At 47.7% G+C, this 23,309-nt stretch overlaps 1 protein-coding gene across 1 annotated transcript in view; it reads right to left on the bottom strand.

Moving 5' to 3' along the window:
* The window catches only part of GPLD1 (glycosylphosphatidylinositol specific phospholipase D1), a 701,308-nt gene that overhangs the window by 309,851 nt on the left and 368,148 nt on the right, over nucleotides 1-23,309 (bottom strand). Inside the window, exon 8 of the mRNA XM_069613627.1 lies at nucleotides 6,922-7,029. Within this exon, the coding sequence (XP_069469728.1) occupies nucleotides 6,922-7,029 (108 nt within the window). The remainder of the gene's footprint in view (nucleotides 1-6,921; nucleotides 7,030-23,309) is intronic.

Below are 23,309 nucleotides of genomic sequence, written 5' to 3'. Positions count from 1 at the left end.
GCAAGGCAATTTAAAACTAACCCACATTGCCAAATTCAAGAATGTGCAAATACATATCCAAAAGTTTGTAAAGTTTGTTGCCCATGTTCAAAGAAGTGCATAAATGAACCTTGGGAAAACCACATTGGCAAAGCCAAAGAAGAGATAGAGTGAGACTACATTATTGTCAGTATTTGGTTAATGAGGAAGTGAGGAAACAAGAGTGCCGAGAAGGCTACACTTCTGGTAAAGGATATTCAGAAGAAGTGGAGCATAACTTGCAGAGGTTTTGGATATCACAAAAGTGTAATAACGAGCACCAATGTGAATTGTGTCTTCCCTGAAGAAATTCTTAAAACGTGGTGTTGTGGAGCAAGAGACATTGCAAAGTTGTTCTAAGCTGATCTTAACCACAGAAGCACTTGTTTGTAATTTTCTGACCTGACTGGGGAGTACACAAGTCTGAGGTTGTGGTAACACTTTGTACAGTTCTGCCAAAAGAGTATAGCAGAACAGAGAATTGAAGAAGTAGTAGGCCTGGCATGGAAGTAAACCAGGTGTAATTGAATGAGTAGGCCTGGCATGGAAGGAAACCAGGTGTAACTGAAGTAGTAGGCCTGACATGGAAGTAAACCATGTTGATGAAGTGCTATGAAGTGATGTTAAAGAATCATCCTGACAAACTTTCATTGCTGAAGAAAGTGTTGTATAAACTGCTGCACAAGTGTATAATTGTTTCTAAACAAAAATGTGGTTGCAGAATAATCCTGAAAAAGACAATTTATATTAATTCTACTGAACTCAGTAAATGCTCTTGGATTGTGTGAAAAAGGTTGTTTTTCATGCCAACACAAGTAGAAGAGAAAGAAACCTTGTTGAATAACCCTGAAGTGTTGGAACTTCTTGTTGCTAAGTGGAAATCAGAAGAACTGCATTGGAATTTTGCTACAAGACACGATTTCATTATTCTTTTGGAACTGTTGAAAATAATCCTGCTTGAATCTGGGGAAGGGAAATTCGCCCAGATTATAAGGAGAGACAGTTATCATATCATATTGTGTACTAAACTGTTTTATTTGCTGCTTTTGAACTGCCATATATTATTTTGTTGATTTGGTGTATGTACAAGTGCGAGGGACAGAAACCTTTTGTTAAAGTGTTTTCCTTAGTGTATTTTATTGAGGGAACTCCTCGTCAGTGTGGCATTCATCCAACCTTTTGAGTTAATAAAAGGGCCTCTTTTGAAAAACCTTCACAAAGGGGTCCGCTTCTCATTTCTGACCCCTCACAAATTGTAGATCTAGGAACCTCGGGCCTTTAGCTAACTAAACAACATCTCTGCAGTTAATTTCCTCATCAATTGTGGCTATTATGATTGTTTTAGCAGGAGAGAACCAAAAAAGAAAAATGCAAAAATCACCAGAACACCAAAACTTTTTACCAGGCCATGTAAAATGGAAGAGGCCAAAGGACAAAACAGTTTAGTAAACCAACTATAGGTGGACTATTCTACAGCATTCTTGTTTGACGAGGGCATACACTCCACCCTTTGCAGTGAGGGAAATATTGAATGCCATTCTATTTTTCAAAACCATTGCATGTATTAGGCCTTGTTCTTCTGTTAAGGAGGTTTAACTATTTTATCCGAAAAACTTAATTAACAACAAGATTAATACAGTGCAATAAAACACAAACCAAAAATGTGAGTATACATAGAATAGACAACATCATAACTTTTAAACATCTTTATAAAACCACTTTAACAAAGTCAAAAACGTCACAGGTAAAACTTATATAATTACAATTCACAAAAAGAAACATAGAACCCATGCAATACCTAATTTTATTTATGATTAAATGAGGCTCAAGCCATTTCCTCCTCAAGTCAGTAAAGTTCTGACAAATTAATAATAAATGAAGATGTCCTCATCAAAAACCAATCTCAAAAGAACATTTCTTGTCTGGGCCCAACTATTTCATTTGAGTGATGAGTCGGAGGGCATTAAATAGAATCTGTCATAAATGTTTTCTAGATGCAGGTTATTTAATATTGCTTGTATTACATCTGAAATCTTCATGAAAATGCACAATCGAGTAATATTTCGTAAAGGAGAAATTGATAATGCAGACTATCATAGCCTGGTAGAGAGAAAGAAAGAAAGAGAGAGAGAGAGAGAGAGAGAGAGAGAGAGAGAGAGAGAGAGAGTCTTGCGGATAAGCATTAGCTTATGCTGCCTGGGTGCAAGATTCTTAAATGCTGAGGTGAATACAAACCCCCACTTTTTTTAAAAGTGCACTGCATTCAGCATACCAACATAACTTATATGTGGCCAGCAATGATGCAATCTTTGCTAGTGCAAGAGTAGTGTTTGAGTTCCTATTAAAACCTAGTTGAGATTTCAAGAAGTACCCTAAAATCTAGGCTGAGCTTGCACCATTATACTATGAACCCCTACTTCCAGCCTTAAAGCAACACATGGGGTGCTTAGTGGGAGGCCTGGCACTTTCCTTAAAAAGCTATTTTGTATAACCCAAATCTCACTACCATACACAAATGGGAATGCACCTTGTCTCGGTTAAAATGAGTGCACTAGTCCTACTCTGGTTGGACTTAAATGGATCATCGAGCTGCATGAGCAAGGTGTGGTTACTATCAGGTTTATGGCATCAGCAGCCACACCTATTTATTGAAGTGGCTCAATTTAACAAACCCTAAAAGTGGAGATTTGAACCTAATTTATAATACCAATGGGCAATGATTACTAAATTTATGAAATTCGGCGTCATATACTTTAATACACACGCGCGAGGGACTAGTGTCTCTGTACAACACGTGCAACTGAGCAGGTGTGGGGGAATAGTGTCCCTATATGGCGCCTGCGTCGGCCATTGAAACTATGAAGACTAGTGTCTCAATACAGTGCATGGGCATTCAAGAGGAATTGGTGCACAGTACAATGCGTGGATTAGGAGACACTTATTTAAACTCATAGGGCCTCATTACACGGAAGGCGGTAATGGTTAACAGCCACCGTTAATGGTAACGGTGACCGTTAACCATTACCGCCTTACTACGAGGTCCCTTAGCGGGTTGGTGCTTTAACGCCTGCTTTTTGCAGGCGTTAAAAACCAACCCGCTAAGGGACCTCGGAGCTAATTACGGCACCGCAAAATTACGGCACCGCCAAAATTGCGGTGCCATAATTAGCGCCTTCCCCATTCCCATAGAGCCCTATGGGGCAGAAATGGGAATGGGGAAGGGCAATGGCGGAAGGGGGATTTACCGCCCCACCAACCTTGGAATGGGGCGGTAAATCCCCTTTCCGCCAAGGCGGTGCCGGTATTTTACCGGCATGAGCCATGGCGCTAATAGCGCCATGGCTCACTGCCTTCCGTGTAATAAGGCCCATAGTCTGCTCTGGCTCGGTCGAGCAGAGCCGACCATTAGGGAAAATAGGAATTCACTATAGTTGGTTGCTATAAATAGGTAATCTGATTATATGGGAAGAACTAAAATACCTCAGGATGTGGTCAAAACGCACCTAGTTTGATGCACTTTGAACACTGGGCCTCATTACGACCCTGGCGGAGTGGGTTTATGCCAGCGGTATTCGCGGCGGACCCGTCCGCCCTACTACGAGTTCCCGTAGCGCCATGGAGCGTTTTCCGCCTGGTTTTTCCGGGCGGAGAAATCCATGGCGCTACGGGACCTTGTTGTTAATTACGCCACCGTATTTTACGGTGGCGTAATTAACGCCTTCCCCACTCCCATTATACCCTATGGGGCAAATGGGAATGGGGAAGGGTAAAATGGGGGATGGGGATTTACCGCCCCGCCAAGGTCGGAATGGGGCGGAAAATCCGCCAACCCCCATGGCGCTATCGGCAGCTTTCCGCCGTGCTCCATGGTGCATTTTGCACCACGATTTCCGCCAGGGTCGTAATGAGGGCCACTGTGTTTAATTGTGATATCACATGGCGTTGGAATGAATGCATGCAATATGGTGGAAAGGGGATATGATGTAATCGTGATGACATATTGATACAGATATACATTCCTTTTTAATATTTTTTTATTTTTCCCTCTTCGCCATCCGTTTGAAAATGTAACCTAATCCCCCTGATGTGTAACGATACCTGATTCACTGACTATGTGGAATTTATATATAACACATAGCTCTCAACCATTTGTGTTGCAAGGCGAGTGAAATCACCCGATTTTGTTTTTGGCGGGTGAGACGCCCATTGGAATGAATGGGCGTGCAGGAGGCTTGGCGGGTGAGTCAGCCCTTCACAAGGTGAGTGACACCCGCCAAAAGCGTGTGAGTTCAGAGCTAGGATAACATTTTCTTTGATTTAATTTGGAAACACATGATTGAATTGTATAACACTATATTGTTGAATGCTTTAGACTCATATAAGGTAAAAAGGTGATTTATTGGCCCTGAAGAAGATCTGTGTTCTAAAAGGATGAAACACTTGTTGGCAGGATTACTCTAATGACCATTAGATATTAAACAAGGATCTGAAAACAGAAATGTTTACTGAGATTTCTCATGTGCTAGAATCAGAAAAGCTTGCATTTGTTTATCAATATTGACCCTATACTTGGAAGGAATTGAACATTTGTAGATGAGCAATGGATAAACCAAGACGTCTTTGACTTTATACTGTGTGTTAGACTCATTAGGGGCCCCTGAGTCTGGATTGGCAATCCTTGCAGCAAGGGCATGTAATTGAGTGGACACAACACCTAATTAATTCTGAATTTAGTGGTTTGCGCTACAGAATAGAAGTCCCCCCTCCCTCAGGTCATTGAGGGTGTACTGGTTTAATAGTTCAGAGCAGATGAGGAGAGCAGGGGATGGGTCATTTCTGCTTTTAGGGTTTGTTGAGGGCAGGGGTGGGCAGGTGTGGCCCAACTGTAAAGTGTAAATTCAAATCTGGTTAAAGATAAATGCAAATAAGGGGGTGATAGGTTTAGATCGGGGTGATATGAGGGATTCACTTGGACCTGCAAAATAAATAAGAAATAAAAAATACATTTTTAAAACAAACACATATATTTGCACAGAATTTACTTTTTAGGAAAAAATTTAGAATAATATATTTCTTTATTTTTATTTTCTCCATTTAAACTGCCTCATCACGAGTTTGGCGGTAACCCTTAAATGTGGCAGTAACCCTACTACCGCCGCATTTAAGGGTAAGCCAAATCACGGGTTTGGAAGGATTTACCTCCAGCTCAGAGCTGGGGGTAAATCTGCCATGAATGTGCCGATTTTCGGTGCTATTACCGCACGATATTACTGCCGATGGTAGTAGTTCTGAAAATTCCCCATTGGGCCCAATGGGGAATGGGGAATTCCCAAATGGACCCAATGGGGAATTAACATTCCGCCAAACCACTGATCCGGAGCTAATAGCACCAGTAACGCTAATAGCCCCGGCATTATCCTGGGTGGTATTACCGCCAGGACACCGCCCAACTCGTGATGAGGCAATGTCTTAATGTGTGCTGTTTATATTACTTTAATTGAAAAATCAGTTTTATTTTTTTGCCTCTTCCTTATTACCGCTTCATCTTCAGTCTGAGCATAGAAGCAGTAAAAGAGGCATACACACCAAGTATAAAGCTCTAACACATGGCTCAATACCTCCTTTACCACTGCAGGCCATTTAGTGACCTCGACAGGCTGAGAGAGGACCCGGATCTCAATTTACGAATCTGACAACCCATCCGCTATGCCTGTCAAATACAGCAAGATTTAAAATGGCTACCATGGTGAGCAAGCCTGTATGTATTGTGTGCCTGTACTCCATGTCCAAATGCACGCACATGCATTGCAGTGGCAATTTGGGACTCTTTCCTAGCTGAAGGACCCCCGGGCCTCCATTTTGCAAATGGTTGCTGTTGCAAAGTGCCAGGATTTTGAGCATGCGCAAGGATTCCTTCGTAAATCAGGTGGTGCTAGGTGAGTATTCGTTTTTGGGTTTTATTAGAAATGGGAGGAGATGTCCAACATTCTTTGCTTTATGTGAGCATAAGATGGGGATATTATTGGTTTGGTTTTCCAACAGCGAATATATGCAAATGTGTTTCTTTATGGTCTGTAAGTAAATATCTGTCAGTGGTTCACTGATGTAGCCTACATTTGTGGCATCAAGGTTGGTACGGATTCAGAAGTGAGCTCTAAACTTAGTTTATCAAATCGTGATGCATTGACGAAATAATCATCAAAGTAATTCAATAAATCTAGAAAGGATTTACATGGAAAAGGGTTGCTTTGCCCCGGTTGTGTGCACTTCGCCCACGATTCAGTCTTTATAGAGTTGATCTTACTGTACTTACACACAGGCTCAGACTGGCCTATATGTCAATAGGGCCATGTCCGAACCAAAAACACAAAATGCTAGTGTGGGCCAGTTTTTTGGGTCAAAGTGGGCCATTTTTCTGGCCAATGTGGGCCAGTTTAATAAGCTACTTCACCATTTAGCTAGTAGTTTTGCCAAGTGTTACTGAATAAAAAATGCACAATTTGTATCACATTTGATCAAAAACCGCCCCTTGGGCAGGGGCGTTGCTAGGGGGGACTAAGGGGGCTATAGCCCCTGATCTTTTGGTTGTAGCCCCGGATAGAATCTCAGGAGCTACAGCCAAAAGACTAGCTAGCCCCCAGTCCCAACAGTTCCGACATCAGCTTAGCCCCGGGTCTTTTCCAGACCTAGCAACTCCCCTGCCCTTGGGTACTACCAAACAGCCTGTTACCAAAAAAATGAATTGCCATTTGCAACTGTGGGCTACTTTTTCATTGGTGCCGCAGACAATTTTATGCCTCAGTCCGACCCTTCTTACACAGCACTCTGCTGCACCCCTAACAGGTTACAAATACCTTACGTGCATACCTGCAACATGACAAAACAAGACTAGTTTTGACTTACATTTCGAGGAACTGTAAATACGTGCAGTCGATAATTGCGCCTTCTGTGATCGCTCTTCGGCCATAGTAAACCTCATAGATGTTCATCAGGTCTGTGACTGGAACATACCTAAAACACATTAACGTTACTTATGTAACTCTCCACTGCTTTGTGCGAATTGATAAATCATTCTGTGCCATGTATAGCATTTAAAGTGTGAACCCTTTACCTGCAGTGGCGCGTCCAGACTGGGGTGGCCCAAGTGGGGCACTGACTTATGCAGAGGTGGCATGAAGTACAAGAGCACACACACAGAATGATCAAGTTATAGGATAACGGGTGGCAACTGAGGTGGCTAATCAGATTCTAGGGGTAGCACGTGCCACCCCAGGCCACTCCCTGTACACGCCACTCAGACTTGCCAACTCTACCAGTTTAGGCAGGAGGATACCGCTTTTTAAGCAGTCCTACCGCCTACCGATTTAGGGGCAACAAATACGTATTTTTTCAATATTTTTTCAACTTTAAGATTCCTACATATTTTTAGTCACAGAAGGTTGGCATGTATGGCCACTGTTTACCTGAGTCTCTAAGAAGTGATGCAGGTCATGCGCTCTTCAGAAAAGCTGATGAACACCATTACGAAGAACATTTTGACATCTACTGCCTGCAGTCTACCTCTTCCCAGTAGTGCACTGTTTCTTGTTCACTATGTCCAACCGGCACCTACTTATGAGCACTTATTCTGCCTGCATCGGTGTGGGGACATCACGTGATCGCGGGAGCGTGTTCTCGCGAGATCTCGATACACGGGATCTCGCGAGCCCACGCTCCGCGGGAAAACGTTCCCGCTTCACAGTTGGCGCCCTGCCAGCTAGAGCGGTCGTACAGGAGCGCTGCTCCTGATTACACAAAAAGGAGAATCAACTCCAGAACCATCTCTACAGCTCATAGGGCATAACACCACAGCCAATGGAGGCTTCATGGGGGCCCTATGAGTTTACGGCGTGCCACCGGTGAGCACAACCCTTCCACAGTGAAGTAACTGGGGAAGCACAGGACCTGGTCAGTTTAACAGTGAGTAAGCGCCCTGCGCCACCAGTCCACCTTAAGACATTCTCCCTTGTTCTCAGTCAATAAAGACTGTCAGAAACCCTACTGCGTCCTGTCATCCATTCAGGCCACAACATAACTGGCGACGAGGATACCTGAAGTCCCACGGACCCACCATGCAAGGCGCCACGCCACCCCCTGCGTTTCTCCCCCTGCCAGGGACACCGGCGATTCCGTGGATGCAATGGGAACCCCTTTTTTCCACCCACTTGGAAGCGGTGGGCGGCACGCGATATGCCCCCATCAGGAAGAGGGCGATGCTGTTGAATGCGCTAGGGGTTGAAGGTCAGCGTATCTTTGCAGGCCTTAAAGAAATACCGGTGGCCGACGAAGACGCCGATGACGACGACGTGTACAAAGAAGCCACGCGTCGCATCATGAAGAGGTTCACTAATAAGGAGAATATTGTACTGCATAGGTTGAGATTCTACACTCGCAAACAGGAAGGGAGCGAAACCGTGGATGACTACATCACCAGGATGAGGGAACTCGCTTCTCTGTGCGCCTTCGGAGAAAATGCAGAACAGGTCATCTGCGACATGCTCGTCGTCCACACCAACTCTAGGAAAGTGCAGGACAAATTCATCCAGGAGAAGGAGGTCACCCTCGATAAAGCCATCGAGATTGCCAGGGCGGAGGAAGAAACCTCCAGCAGACGCAAGGAGGCGGGAAGTCACCTGCCTGTGCCCAAAATGGCGGCGCTACAATGGAGAGGTCGCAGAGACAAGCAATCCCGCGACGGCCCCAAGGACAAAAGTCCCAGGAAAAAGGAGGCACTGAAATGCTACAGATGCGCCAGTCTCAAGCACATGGCGAACGACCGCGACTGTCCCGCCAGGAATAAAGAATGCTCCAAGTGCGGACGCATTGGCCACGTGGCTCCAGCATGCATGTGGCGGGAGAAAACCGTGTCCCGTGTCGACGGTGACTGCACCTCCACCGATGAGGATGAACTGCTGGACAGACCCATGGTTGTCATGGTCAATGCCCCCCATGCCAGGAGAGAAAAGCCCCACTGCACCATTAAAGTGGACGGAATGGAAACGCGCGTCATGGCTGATTCGGGATCCGACCTCACCATTCTGCCCATCGACACGTACAAGGAGATGATGGGACAAGAAAGAGTGGAGATTAGATCCACCAGGCAAAAACCCACCGTGTTTGGAGGGGCAACGGTCGACCTGTTGGGCTACATCAAGGCCCGCATCGATTTCAAGGGGAGGTCTACCACCACCAAGGTGTATTTTTCCCCCAAAGGTCCAGCCGTGCTGGGGTGGGATGACCAACACAAACTCAGCATGAAACTAGATCCCAGCACTCCGGAACAGGTGCTCATGATCTCGTCAGGAGCAGCACAAAACTATAAGGAGATCTTTCCAAACCTGTTCTCCGAGAGACCGGGAAAAGTGAGAAACTTCGTACACAAAATTCGACTGAAACCCAACGCCACCCCAGTCAAGCACAAAGTAAGGGCGGTACCTGCCACCGCAAGACCAGCTTTGGACGCTCACCTGAGGAAGATGGTCGAGGAAGGAACCATTGAAACCGTGGAATCCTCGCAATGGCTGAGTCCGGTGGTACTAGTTAAGAAGAAGTCCAGCAACGACCTCAGGATCTGCATCCACCTGAGAAGCCTGAACTTGGAGGTGATCACGGATAGCTTCCCGCTCCCCAGCATCAACGAGATCGTCCTCATGATGAAAGAGGCGGCCATTTTCTCGAAGCTGGACATGCGTGATGCCTATCACCAGATTCCCCTACACAAGTCCTCCCGCCCCCTGACGGCGTTCATCACTCCTTTCGGCACCTTCCAATACACCCGCATGCCTTTCGGGTTATCGTCCGCAGCATCCGCATTCCAGAGGATGATGAACTCCCTATTGAAAGGCCTCACCAATGTCTCATTCTTCCAAGACGACATTCTGGTATACGCCAAGGACAGCGAGACCCATGACAAGGCGCTCAAGTCAGTCCTAAGCAGACTTCAGGAGGAAGGCATTCACCTACGCCATGAAAAGTGTGTCTTCGGGGTGAACAAAGTAGAGTATCTTGGGTACTGCATCTCGAGTGATGGGGTGAGCCCCAAAAGGAACCTCATGGAGGCCATTACTGAGGCGCCGGCGCCGATGTCTAAAGAGGAACTGCGCTCATTCTTAGGCCTAGCTGAGTACTATGCCAAATTCGTCCCCAGGTTCTCTGAGACCACGTCTCCCATGAGGGAGCTTCTGAAGAAGGGGGCAGCGTACTCTTGGGGCCCAGAACAAGATGAGGCTTTCGGCGAAATCAAGAATAGGATTCTACACGCGCCGTGCCTTAAACCATACAACCCTGAATGGGACACCTACATCACCACTGACGCCAGCGCATACGGCCTAGGGGCCACCTTGACCCAGAAAAAGGGCGACACAGAGAACATTGTGGCGTTTGCATCCAAGGCATTATCCTCATCCGAGAAGAATTACTCTACGGTAGAGAAAGAGATGTTGGCATGCGCTTGGGCCGTCGACTACTTCAGATCATACGTATGGGGGACAAGATTCAAGTTGATCACCGATCACAAGCCGCTAATCCACATGCTGAGCCCGGGCGGCACCAGGACGGCCACCCCCAGACTGGCCAGGATCGCCGCTAAGCTCCAAGAGTATACCTATGAGATACAACACATTGCGGGCTGGAAAAACGCACAAGCGGACTGCATGTCCAGGCTCCTCAACCAAAGCGCCCCCGGCACCACATTCCTGGAAGACGAATGTGTCGTTGCGTCCATCGGCGACCTGAGGAACGTCGAGTACATGGAAATGAGCGAGCGCCACTGGCAAGAAGAGTTCGAGCAGGACTTCGCTCTAAGGCACGTAAGCACCTGGGTTCGAAATGGATGGCCCAACAAGAGAGCGATCCCTGAAGGCCTTCGTCCCTACTGGAAGGTGAATGAGGAAATTACCGCCATGAACGGTCTCATTCTCAGTGGTGATCAAATCATCCCACCCAACGGAATCCGTAAAGTCATACTGTGCAGAGCACACTCGGGCCACTTAGGGTGCAACATGACCAGAAGAAGGATACGCGACGCATACTGGTGGCCAGGTATGGACCAGGACGTTCGGCAGATGGTCGATAGGTGCCACGAATGCTCCAACAGCGACAAGCGCCTAGCCGTGAGGCAAGCCCCCATGCTGCCCACCGAAGTCCCCAAAGGGGTGTGGCGAAAACTGGGGCTGGATTTCATAGGGCCGCTGGACAACATGCCCCCTGAGCACAGATACGGGATAGTCTTGGTCGACTACTTTTCCAAATGGGTGGAAGCTGACTTCACCCCGGACATCACTACGGGAACAGTCATTGAAACTCTCACCGCCATATTTCAGCGGGAGGGCCTGCCCGAAGAACTCGTCACGGACAACGGAGTCCAACTAGTATCCAGGGAAATGGAAACATTTCTCAAGCTTAACAACATCAAACAGCGGAAAGCAAGTCTATACCACCCACAGGCAAATGGCCTAGTCGAGCGGGCCAACCGCTTCATCAAAGGGGCGCTGCAACTGGCCCACGCCTCGGGCCTAGACCCATACAAGACGGTCAAAGAAGCCGTAGCGGCTCACCGTCTCACCCCCAACGCCGTCACAAGTGTTTCTCCGTTCCATCTGCTGAGGGGGAGAAGGGCGGCATCGTCACTGGTACCACCATGGCTTCAGCAAGTGAGGGCCGACGAAGACGTCGACATGGCTGACGTAACGTGCCGTATGCAGCGCAACAAAGAAGCAATGAAAGCACAGGGGGACTTGCGCCGAGCCGCTCGACACACACAAGTCAACAAAGGGGATCTGGTGAAGATACGACTTCCCCACAAGGACACCATCACAGGTTCCAGATACAGCAGTCCCATAGAAGTCATGGAGAGAGGGACAAACCACATCCGCACCAGCGATGGCAGGAGATGGAATCTAGAGAGGGTAGCCATGTACCGCAGGAAAGATGATACTGTACACTCCCCTGGAGACACTGGAGGAGATCAGGTCTGCCAAGAGCCATACGAGAACCATCATCTCCCGAGTGGAGACATCATAGAGCCGCAACATCGCAACTACTTCGCAAGCTCCCTTTTCCCAACCACACCCAGGGGATCACAGCAAGGAGCTGGACAAAGAGATCCCGATTCACCAGCACCCTCCCAAGGACACTTCATCGATCCCGCTACATACCCGGATCCTGGCAGGCCCCAGAGAGAGAGAAGGAAGCCTGGGAAATATGCAGACTTCATCATGGAGTGACCTCCCATTCCTTTTTTCCAGCAGAGGAGGTGTGTGGGGACATCACGTGATCGCGGGATCGTGTTCTCGCGAGATCTCGATACACGGGATCTCGCGAGCCCACGCTCCGCGGGAAAACGTTCCCGCTTCACAGTTGGCGCCCTGCCAGCTAGAGCGGTCGTACAGGAGCGCTGCTCCTGATTACACAAAAAGGAGAATCAACTCCAGAACCATCTCTACAGCTCATAGGGCATAACACCACAGCCAATGGAGGCTTCATGGGGGCCCTATGAGTTTACGGCGTGCCACCGGTGAGCACAACCCTTCCACAGTGAAGTAACTGGGGAAGCACAGGACCTGGTCAGTTTAACAGTGAGTAAGCGCCCTGCGCCACCAGTCCACCTTAAGACATTCTCCCTTGTTCTCAGTCAATAAAGACTGTCAGAAACCCTACTGCGTCCTGTCATCCATTCAGGCCACAACAATCGGTTATCATGTGTACCTTTTTTGCACTTCCTGTTGTAATTCTTTTCCAGATTTTGACTGCACTTCGCTGTACATTGCCCTGTACGTAAGCTATCTGTAATGTGCCACGCAGTGCCAGCCTGAGCGGCGGCAGAGCCCGAGCGGTTTTAGAATTCTTTTTTTTAAACTCCCCTTTCCGGCGCCTGAGCAGGGAGTTGATCACTGGAATAGGGCGCTCATGCTAGTACATGAGCGCCCTATTGTGATGAAAACCACTTTGCTTCCGTGTCAGAGGTCGGACGACGTAATCATCTCAATAGGGTGCTAATGCTTTTGCATCAACACCCTATTGTTATTAAATCGGACGCCTGCCGCGCCTTCTCCCACTACGCTAGCTCGGTGGAGCCCCTGAAAGACTCCCCCGAGCTGGCGTGGAGGATGGCTAATGATGCCCTCGGAGGCTAATGGCACCCCGGGAGGTTTCCCAACCAGCCCTGCCCAAAGGCTGTCCCTGGTTCCACGGCTGTGAATGATCAGACCCCTCCTTCCTCGTCTTCACGCCCCATTGGAGCACCTATCCTGATCCTGCCTCACAGCTTGCTCTTTATAAATTCACAGCAAATACATTCATTTACAACTGTAGTAACACTGAGAAAATTGGAAATAAAATAACGTGTAGGAGGTCATTACATTACAATGGGCCTCATTACACGGTAGGCGGTAAACCATGGCGCTATTAGCGCCATGGTTCATGCCGGTAATTTACCGGCACCGCCTTGGTGGAAAGGGGAATTACCGCCCCATCCCAAGGTTGGCGGGGCGGTAATTCCCCCTTCCACCATTGCCCTTCCCCATTCCCATTTTTGACCCATAGGGCTCTATGGGAATGGGGAAGGCGCTAATTACGGTACCGCAAATTGCGGTACCGTAATTAGCTCCACTGGTCCCTTTGCGGGTTGGTTTTTAACGCCTGCAAAAAGCAGGCGTTAAATTCCCCAACCCGCAAAGGGACCTCGTAGTAAGGCGGTAAGGATTTACCGGTACCGGTAGGGATAAACCCTTACCGCCATCCGTGTAATGAGGCCCAATGAATCCATTTTAAATATTAAGGGCCTCATTACACGGTAGGCGGTAAGGGTTTACCCCTACCGGTACCGGTAAATCCTTACCGCCTTACTACGAGGTCCCTTTGCGGGTTGGGGAATTTAACGCCTGCTTTTTGCAGGCGTTAAAAACCAACCCGCAAAGGGACCCAGGGAGCTAATTACGGTACCGCAATTTGCGGTACCGTAATTAGCGCCTTCCCCATTCCCATTATGCCCTATGGGGCAAAAATGGGGAAGGGCAATGGTGGAAGGGGGAATTACCGCCCCGCCAACCTTGGAATGGGGCGTTAATTCCCCTTTCCGCCAATGCGGTGCCGGCATTTTACCGGCATGAACCATGGCGCTAATATCGCCATGGTTCTCCGCCTACCGTGTAATGAGGCCCTAAGTCTTGGTTTCCATCCATTCATCCAATTCGATATATTCATCCACTCAGTACACAATAGATTCATGAATTCAATCATTTAACCAATCAATAATTTACTTTATTCCGGCATATAGCCATAAAAGTGTTGGAACACAATACATAAAACCTTGCCAATAAAAATACAGACGGCATGGACAAACCCATGAATTACATACATATAAATGAGTCGGAATATTCTATTTACACATACAATCTTGTGGGAAAGTACAATGGGCCTCATTACACGGATGGCGGTAAGGGTTTACCGGTACCAGTATTTTACCGGTACCGGTAAATCCTTACCGCCTTACTACGAGGTCCCTTTGCGGGTTGGGGAATATAACGCCTGCTTTTTGCAGGCGTTAAAAATCCAACCCGCAAAGGGACCAGGGAGCTAATTACGGTACCGCAATTTGCAGTACCGTAATTAGCGCCTTCCCCATTCCCATAGAGCCCTATGGAGCAAAAATGGGAATGGGGAAGGGCAATGGTGGAAGGGGGAATTACCGCCCCGCCAACCTTGGAATAGGGCGGTAATTCCCCTTTCCACCAAGGCGGTGCCAGTATTTTACGGGCATGAACCATGGCGCTAGTAGCGCCATGGTTCACCGCCATCTGTGTAATGAGGCCTAATGACTCCGACAACACCACCTCCTAAGGCATTGTGATTTCACTCCTAGGGCATGAAATGTTGTCTAATATAAACCAACATCATGGGGCCCTCATTATTATTGCGACTTTCTAGTTATGGCGGGATATTCAGACACCTCTCAAGCGCTAGCTAAGTAAGTAGAGACTGCAAAGATGGCATCCATTGCGCCTGCCCTTTTGCACAATGTTCTGCGGCAATCAGCAAACAAAAAAATACCCTTGTTCGCTCTGCAAGTTTTTGGGTTCCTTTGCCTAATATCAGAATAAAGGGGACAAACAAAAAGAAAGTGCTGTAGTGACTCTTTTTTGTCGGGGTTAAGAAGGGCATGTGTCTGGGTATTTGTTATCGCGCCTTGAAACATCTTTTTATAGGCGCGTTATAAATGCCATATCATATCATTGCAGTCGGCTTTGACCGCCACTAATGGTAGACTGCCTGGACGCATCCTTAAATATTGAGCTCTCTGCAACAGTCTTTCAGTGAGATGCAGGTATTCTCCCAGAGAAAATCTTTAACATACAGAAAGTCATACCCCACTGAAAAGTGTAGACATTTGGATCTATACTGCCCCCACACTCCCTCTATATGTGCATCAGTCACAGTTTGCCTACTACAGCTGTTGATGGACTCCGGGTTATTAAATTTTTTTTCTCATATTATCAGCTACAAGTACCTCGTCATAGGTCTAAACCATTTTAATTAAAGAGCTTTTTGGGAGGAAAGAACATCCTTAACAGCTGCACCATGTTTCAGAAGAGTATCAGAGAACCAGATACACAATCAAAATAAAACTGGTTTTAGGGCTATTTGGTGAGTAATGCATATCAGACCGAGCTCCATATGTAGCGGGATATAAGGTGTACTTTTGGAAACCCACAGCAGCCTCTTTAAAAGGTTGTTTTCAGTTATCAAAAGAGTTGTGGTCTTGATGTGCCCCCATGTCTCTGCTCCATAATGAGCAACTGCCAACGTCTGCGATCTATACATTTCCATCGCTGGAATTGTGAAGTTTTTCTCAAAGTTGTTTGCAAAGGATAAAATACAACTACACTTCCAACCTAGTGCCAGGTTGGTCTTTTTAAGGTGATCCTATCAAGAACCGTCCGAAGCAACCCTGACTCCTAAGTAACTTAAGAAGCTCACTTAACTAATTATTGCACCATGTATGTTAGTGTGCAGTTGTGACCGTCGCCTCTGCTGTCTGCCACATCTCATTACTTTTGTTTTGTTGGCATTAATTTCCAAGCCTTTTTGCCTGCAAAAGTTAACAGAGTAATCTAACTGTTTTCTTAGGCCTGATGGGGTTCGGGACATGACAACCACATCATCGCCAAAGAAAAGGATGGCAATCTTCTCACCATCAAGAGATGGTGTGCCCGATGTATTGATTGGGAATTCGGTCAATTAACCATCTAGAAACTGGTTGAAAATGAGAGGGGCAAGCATACAACCTTGCCTTTAACCTTTTTCAACCAAAGAATCCCAGTGTTCTCCCTGCCAAGGCCCCATCTCATTCTTGCTGATGACCCTTCATACAGGTCCATTATTGCTTTCAATAAAGGGAGTGGCACTTCCTCTTCCTTGGCAAGCAAAGCTCGCCTTAGTGACGATCTGGGTATACTGTCAAAGGCGGCTCTTAGGTCAATAAAAAGTAAACATAGGTTGCCACCCTTGATGTCAAATACTTGTTTACTATTAGTATACGTCTATGGACTCACCCCTTTAGTGAAGCCTGTCTGGAGGTGGCTTAAGCATCAGCCTCCAATTCCCACTTTTCTTATTTTATTTGGAGTATTTTACCAAAGAATGTGCAACTAACGTCTAGTAGGGAGATCAGCCTATAATTCCCAAGGCCACAAGTATCCCCTTTTAGCAAAATAGGAACAATCTCCGTCAATTGCCATGATGGTGGTTTCTTGCCTGTTCTGAGTATGGCATTGAATAATAGCCAGAGGTATGGTGCCCATGTTGCTGGCTTGCTCATTTATAGTTCAACTGGCACAAAGTCGGGTACCTGGAGCTATTCCTCTGCACTGATTACAAATTGCATCAAGCACCTCCTCCTGTGACAATTGTAACAGATATTAATCAGAACCAATGGCCACAAGGTTAGAAAATTCATTCCCAAGATCCGGGAAGTCAGATCTTGTTTCATGATAAATACCTGCAAAGTGATCAAACCAGGTATTTTTGGTAATGGCCACTTGAACAGGATTTTGGTTTGAACGATTTCCTGTTGAAACTATCCTCAAGAATTCTTTGGTATTTTTCTCAGTTGCAATTTTGTTAAGAGCTTCCCATAGTTCGACAAATTTGGCTTTTTTTCCTCTCTACAATCGACTTGTATTCCTTTCTATATGATTTTGTCTTCTCTTTTTCCCCCTCAGTGATTATCTTTTGGGGACCTCACTAGCTTGGTCTTTGCTCTCTTGCACTCATAGTCATACCAACTATCTCTAGTGGTTTCAAGGGTTTAGAGAAGAACGGAACGACAGCAACTGAAATTGTTGTAGCCGTTGTTAGCATGAAGCTATTGTTAGGCTGGTTTAAGGCTCAATAAAGATTCTACGATTGGTGATATGTCCTGGTATGTCAATGGCAAATTAGTTTTGAAATCGGAATCCTCCCATGTTAACCTTCGCCTATTTTTTGAGGGGCACATCACCTGGGTATGTATTGGAACTGTGTGGGTCATAGATTCAGTGGCAATGGTCAAGGATATTAATTTATGATCACTCTCTATCCTCATTTGAATTTCCTCCACTAAAGAAGGTCAGGGATGGGGAATGTTTGGTTATAGTCGCTCATTACATGCTCGCAAACCACTTTGAAAAATAGTTCTGCATTATGTAGGGTGTATTTATACATTGTTGTCTTATTTGGCCCTACGCGTTGTGGGATATTCCATAGGGCATCCTCTTTGTCCATAAATCCATTCAACTTATTAGATGGTTCAAATTGGAGGTTCCTATGCCCTAAGATTATCACCAGTGGTTTACAGACAGCTTCTTTTGCGCTCCCCTTTCTCAATTAAACATTCCAACTTATTAAGAATATCATGCCATCTGCACCATATGGTCTGTTGTAAGCTTTACAGATTAATACTTTACTGCAATTCTTTTATTTCAATTAGAAGACGTTGGAAATCGGAACAATCTGAGTACAGTATTTTTTTCTGGGCTTTCAGATCTGTGTTAACCCATGTACAGGGCCTCCTGCTAGGCGTCCCACTTTACTCTTAGGCCTATAAGCACGGACCATAAAAGTGGAATACCCCACCAGTGGGTGTGTTGGTTAAGGGCCAACATTTCTTGGATGCAGTTTATAATAAACGATCTGATAACATTGACCCAATACTGGTCTCCCATGTATTTGGTTAGTCCCCCAATGTTCCATGATGCCACCTTTATATCTTTGTGATCTGAAACTAGCTTATCCAAGGGGTTTCCAATGTCTACTAGGCCAGTTAAGTGGGGCGAGGGGCATCAGATAGGAATCCTGGGATGCAGGGATCCTGCCGTAGGGTGGTTGGCTGGGGTTACATTTGTAGTTGGACTATGTGGCATTTGTCTATCAGGAGGGCTTATTGGGTGAAATACCCTCAGTTCAATCTCTATATCTAATGCTTGGAGCATCCAAAAAGAAACTGACAACAAGCAGGATTTGAAGTGACCATTAGTCAAGGTGATCTTAACATAGTCTGGATCCTCCAGGTTGTAAGAATGGATACGGTAGGCATCAACAATGTCGGCCCTAACCAATGAGAGACACTGTTTTTTATGCCATATCCAATGTATACACTTGTTTAATAAGCTATTTTTATCTTCTGGGATGCCCTTTTTTTTAATGTCGGCACATAAACTAAACTGCTGGCCACAGGCCAAACAATATTAGTAGGATGTCTTTTAACCCCAACCTGGCGTATTGGCTGCGTGTAACCATTCTGGTGTTTTTTGTTGAGATAACAGTCTGCTGTAAGAGACTAACCTGCGTTGGAGTTCTAGCAGTATGGGGTGATCTTCTAGTGGTATCATGGGAAGTGGGTGGTTTTTAACGTGTCTCTCTATCACCTGATTAATTGATGAGAGATGCATATTTAATGGTAACTGTACCCTCCCCACTTAGCCGGACAGTGGGCCTCATTAAAAGGTATGCCGGTAAGGCAAAAACGATGCCGGTGTGGTCATACCGGCATCGTTTACCGTCCCGTTGCATTCCGACCCGCAAACCCGGTATTAGCGGCACACTAAACAACAGTGCCGCTAAAAGCGGCATAGGTGCGTACACCCGCCCCTTCAGGGAGCAAATACTGGCATGCCGGTAATAGGGGGTAATTCCAACCCACGCATACATGCAAATACCGGTATCGCGAAGCCGGTAATCACGGCCTGCACGATGCCGGCCATACAGGCATCTCAGACCAACCGCAAACAGCAAGCAGGATACAAGGCAGTTGCCACAGGTGCACACAATCCCCACAGGTGGAGTCAGTGGAGGCTGTGCCAGTATAAACTGAGCACACCCACAAACCACAACCCCCCACAGGTGTAGGCAATGTAGAGTGGCCCAGTACAAAAGGATCACACCTACACACCACACCCCTTTCTACACCAAAATGCTAACACTAGCAGTTGCAATCATGGCACTGGAGGACATGCCTATACTGCTACAACTACAGCAACAACACCAACAACAACAACAACAACTACATCAGCAACAACTACAGCAGCAACAACAGGCAGCACAGAGGAGACGAAGGAGGAGAAGGAGGGTGAGACAGGCCCAGCAATTACCACCAGGGCAGCCACCACTGCCTCGCAGGCAGCCACCAATCACTCGCACCAGACCCAGCCCATTCAACCTAACCCCTGAGCAGATCCACAACCTGCACCGGCTGGACCGTGATACCATCACCACCATAGTGGTGGCCACACCACCACACCACGAGCTTCCTGGCCATAGGCACCTACCAACACACAGTGGGCCAGCTGCATGGCATTTCACAACCACTATTTTCATGCATGCTGAACCAAGTGCTGGATGCCCTCCTGAAGCACACAAGCACCCATATATCCCTACCACGGACTGACAAGGAGATAGCCGAAACCAAAGTAGGCTTCCATGCACTGGCAGGCATGCCCAATTGTGTTGGTGCCATTGACTGCACCCATGTAGAATTGGTAGTCCCCCATGCCATAGAGGCGGTGTACCGCAATTGCAAGCAATACCACTCCATCAATGTGCAAATGGTATGTCACTCCAGCAAGATCATCACCAATTGCTGCACCCGATTTCCTGGATCTACACATGATGCCATGGTACTGCGCAACTCCACGCTACCCCGTCACATGGAGCGACATGCTGGACCACGTGCCTGGCTGAGCGGTGAGTTGCACAACAGGCCCATGGCCATGCTGTGGGGTACAGATGTGTGCGGATGCAGAAGGGGGGGAGGTGGCCTACTGCACCAGGGTGGGAAAGGGGGGGGGTAAAAGGTCACCAGGGTGCCAATAGCCAGTGAGTGGAGAATGCATGCAGAGCTAAACACTCCTCACCTGAACCAGCCAAACGGAACAGGACACATCACTGGGCCACATATCACAAATAATGCATATGGATGATAATAAGTAAGAGGCACAACCAGGGCACCATGCTGTTGGCAAGCAATGCATGACTGAATAGGATGGCAACTGTGCCAATGTGGCTAGTGTGACCATGCATAGCAAACAATATCCTGCATGAATTAGAGACTAAACATTGTCGCTATACCACAGCACATCTGCCTCAGCATGCAGGAATACACCCTGCATCATCTAGTTAATCCCATCCAGTGTACCACACCTCATTACAGTATACATTGCATCTAGGTGATTATTTTCTACACGTACAGGGACATGTGCATGCCCACACCAAGTAGCTGCTGCCATGACTGTGTTCCCTGAAGGTGGCAGTTCAGAGTGACACACACCGATTTGTTTCTTCTTGCAGGTGATGGAGGATATCCCTTGAGGCCTTGGCTACTTAACCCTGTGCGGAACCCGCAGAACAGCCATGAAGAGGAGTACAATCGTGTGCACACTCGCACACGTGTTGTCATTGAGCAGGCCTTTGGCCTGCGGAAGGCCCGGTTCCGCTGCCTAAGCAGGTCTGGTGGGGCACTCCTATATAGGCCTGAGAAGGTTGCAAAGATCACCATGGCCTGTGTCATGCTGCACAACATGTGCGTCCGAAGGAATGTACCACTGCCACCTGAGATTGACATGCATGGGCCGGGTGAGGATGAAGGGGATGGAGACGGAGGCGAAGGAGCCTCCCTGCCAGTACATGATGCATGGGATGGCCATGCTGTTCGCCAAGCACTAATTGACAAATACTTTTGAAATGCATGGACAAAATGTGAGTAATGTGTCTACAACACACTGGCTGACTGTGGACATGCACACCTTTTTGTTTAGAATTGCCCCGCTGTACACCAACACACAATAAATGAACATGTACAAAATGAACAATGTCCAACCAATGATTTGCTAGCACACAACGGTGTATTTTCAGCAGACGTGATATGGTGAACATAATCGCCTCACAGCACCCAGTAAACTCCGTCACCCACCCCACAAACCCCAGAAAATACCCCTCTAAACTCCCTCACCCACCACACAAACCCCAGAAAATACCCCTCTAAACTCCCTCACCCACCCCACAGATCCCAAATCTCCCCATATGTGCAACACACAGTGTTCCCTTCACCAAAGTAGTTCTTCTAAATGTCATTGCCTGTACTGTTATTTCTTGGCAATTTTTGGGTCTGGGGGTGCCATGGCCGAGCACCGTGCACTCCTCGGTGTGAACCGCACAGGGCTCGATTGCGCCGAGGTGGAAGGGGTTGTTGTAGTGGAGGTGTCAATTGACAGTCCCATGGCTGGCCCAAGGTGTGGCCGCTGCATTTGAGGCAGATGTGCAAGAAGGGCCTGTGTGAGTGAGCCCATGCACTCCCTGAAGGCACACGTAGATGCCTCCACAGCAGCAGTATTGGCTGCAATGGCCGTGGCAATGGCCCTCATGGCCTCATTCCCAGCGTCAACCTGTTGCCGCATGAGTTGCAGCATGGACTCTTGGCAGCCCTCTACCCTTGCCAGGCGAGCCTTGAAAGAGTTGTCGGCCGCAGGTGTACTGGTGGCTGGCAGGGTGGTGGCTGGAAGGGTGGTGGCTGGTAGGGTGGTGGCTGGAAGGGTGGTGGAAGGCACCTGCGTGGGGCCCTCGTCCAGGGCACTGTCCTCCTCAAAGATGGCAATGTCTGATTCTCCTAGGTCCGAATCATGGAGGCACGGATCGTCCAGGCTCTCAGACTCCGCAGGGGGGAGGGTGGCTGGCAATGGGGCTTAGGGTGGGTGTGCCAGACATGATTCCAGCCTCATCATCCACCTCTGTGGACACAACGTCCGTGGTGGCTGGCGGAACAGCTCCCACTGTTGTGGGTGCCTGCTGCTGTTCTGTGGCTGCAGGTGTCCCATGCAGGGTTACTGCCTTGCGTGGCACACTGGCTGTTGCTGCAGGCATTTTCTTGGGCTGGGGGGTGGCGGTGGCCCTGGTCCCTTTGCGTGCACTGGATGTACACGTTCCTCCTTCCTCATCGGTGCCTGGGGGATAGAAGAGATGCAGGTCATCAGTGATGTTGTTGAATGGCAGCTTTGATGTATAGCAGTGTGATATGTTCATACATTCAGGCATCATTTCATTTCTGGGGTGTGGCATTTGGTATCCTGAGGGGACATGTGGCCAATCAATGCATGGCTGGTGGCATAGCATTGGTTTTGTGTCTGTGTGGTGGGTTCCATGGGCATGGTTGGGTCATGTTGCACCTCTGTTGGGATTGGGATTGTCACTCAGCATGCGTGTGGGGCAGGGTGTGGCACTCATTCTTCAATGGATATGTTGATGTAGCCTTGGGACATGCATTACCTTGCCTAGTCTCACTTCCACATCACTTGTGCCACATCATGGTTTAGTATACGTGGATGTGATGGTTCACTCACCTTCCTCTGTGGTAGATGCAGCGCCAACCTCCTGGTCTCCTATTCCCTCAATTGATTCCGGGTCAATGAATGTACTTGCGGTCTCCTCCCATGCCGTCAACTTCACAGGGGAGTGTGGGCCACCGCCTGTCGCCATTGCGGCCCTCCTGTTCTCCGCCAGGATCTTCCTCACCCGGAGGCGGAGGTCGTCCCAGCGCTTCCGGCACTCACGCACACTCCTTGGGGTGCTCCCCACTGCCGACACCCTCTGTGCGACCTCCTGCCAGACCTCTTTTTTTTCTTTTTTTTTCCCTTTTCTTTGGGCCGCATGCCTGAGGTCTGTGCTCCTGATTGTACCTGCATGCTGTTCGAGGGTGTTGGCAAGCATGGTGAGTTCCGTGTCAGAAA

The sequence above is a fragment of the Ambystoma mexicanum genome, chromosome 5p (assembly GCF_040938575.1).
Source record: "Ambystoma mexicanum isolate Mex_15411 chromosome 5p, UKY_AmexF1_1, whole genome shotgun sequence".
NCBI lineage: Eukaryota > Metazoa > Chordata > Amphibia > Caudata > Ambystomatidae > Ambystoma > Ambystoma mexicanum.
This window is presented reverse-complemented; position numbering and strand designations above follow the sequence as displayed.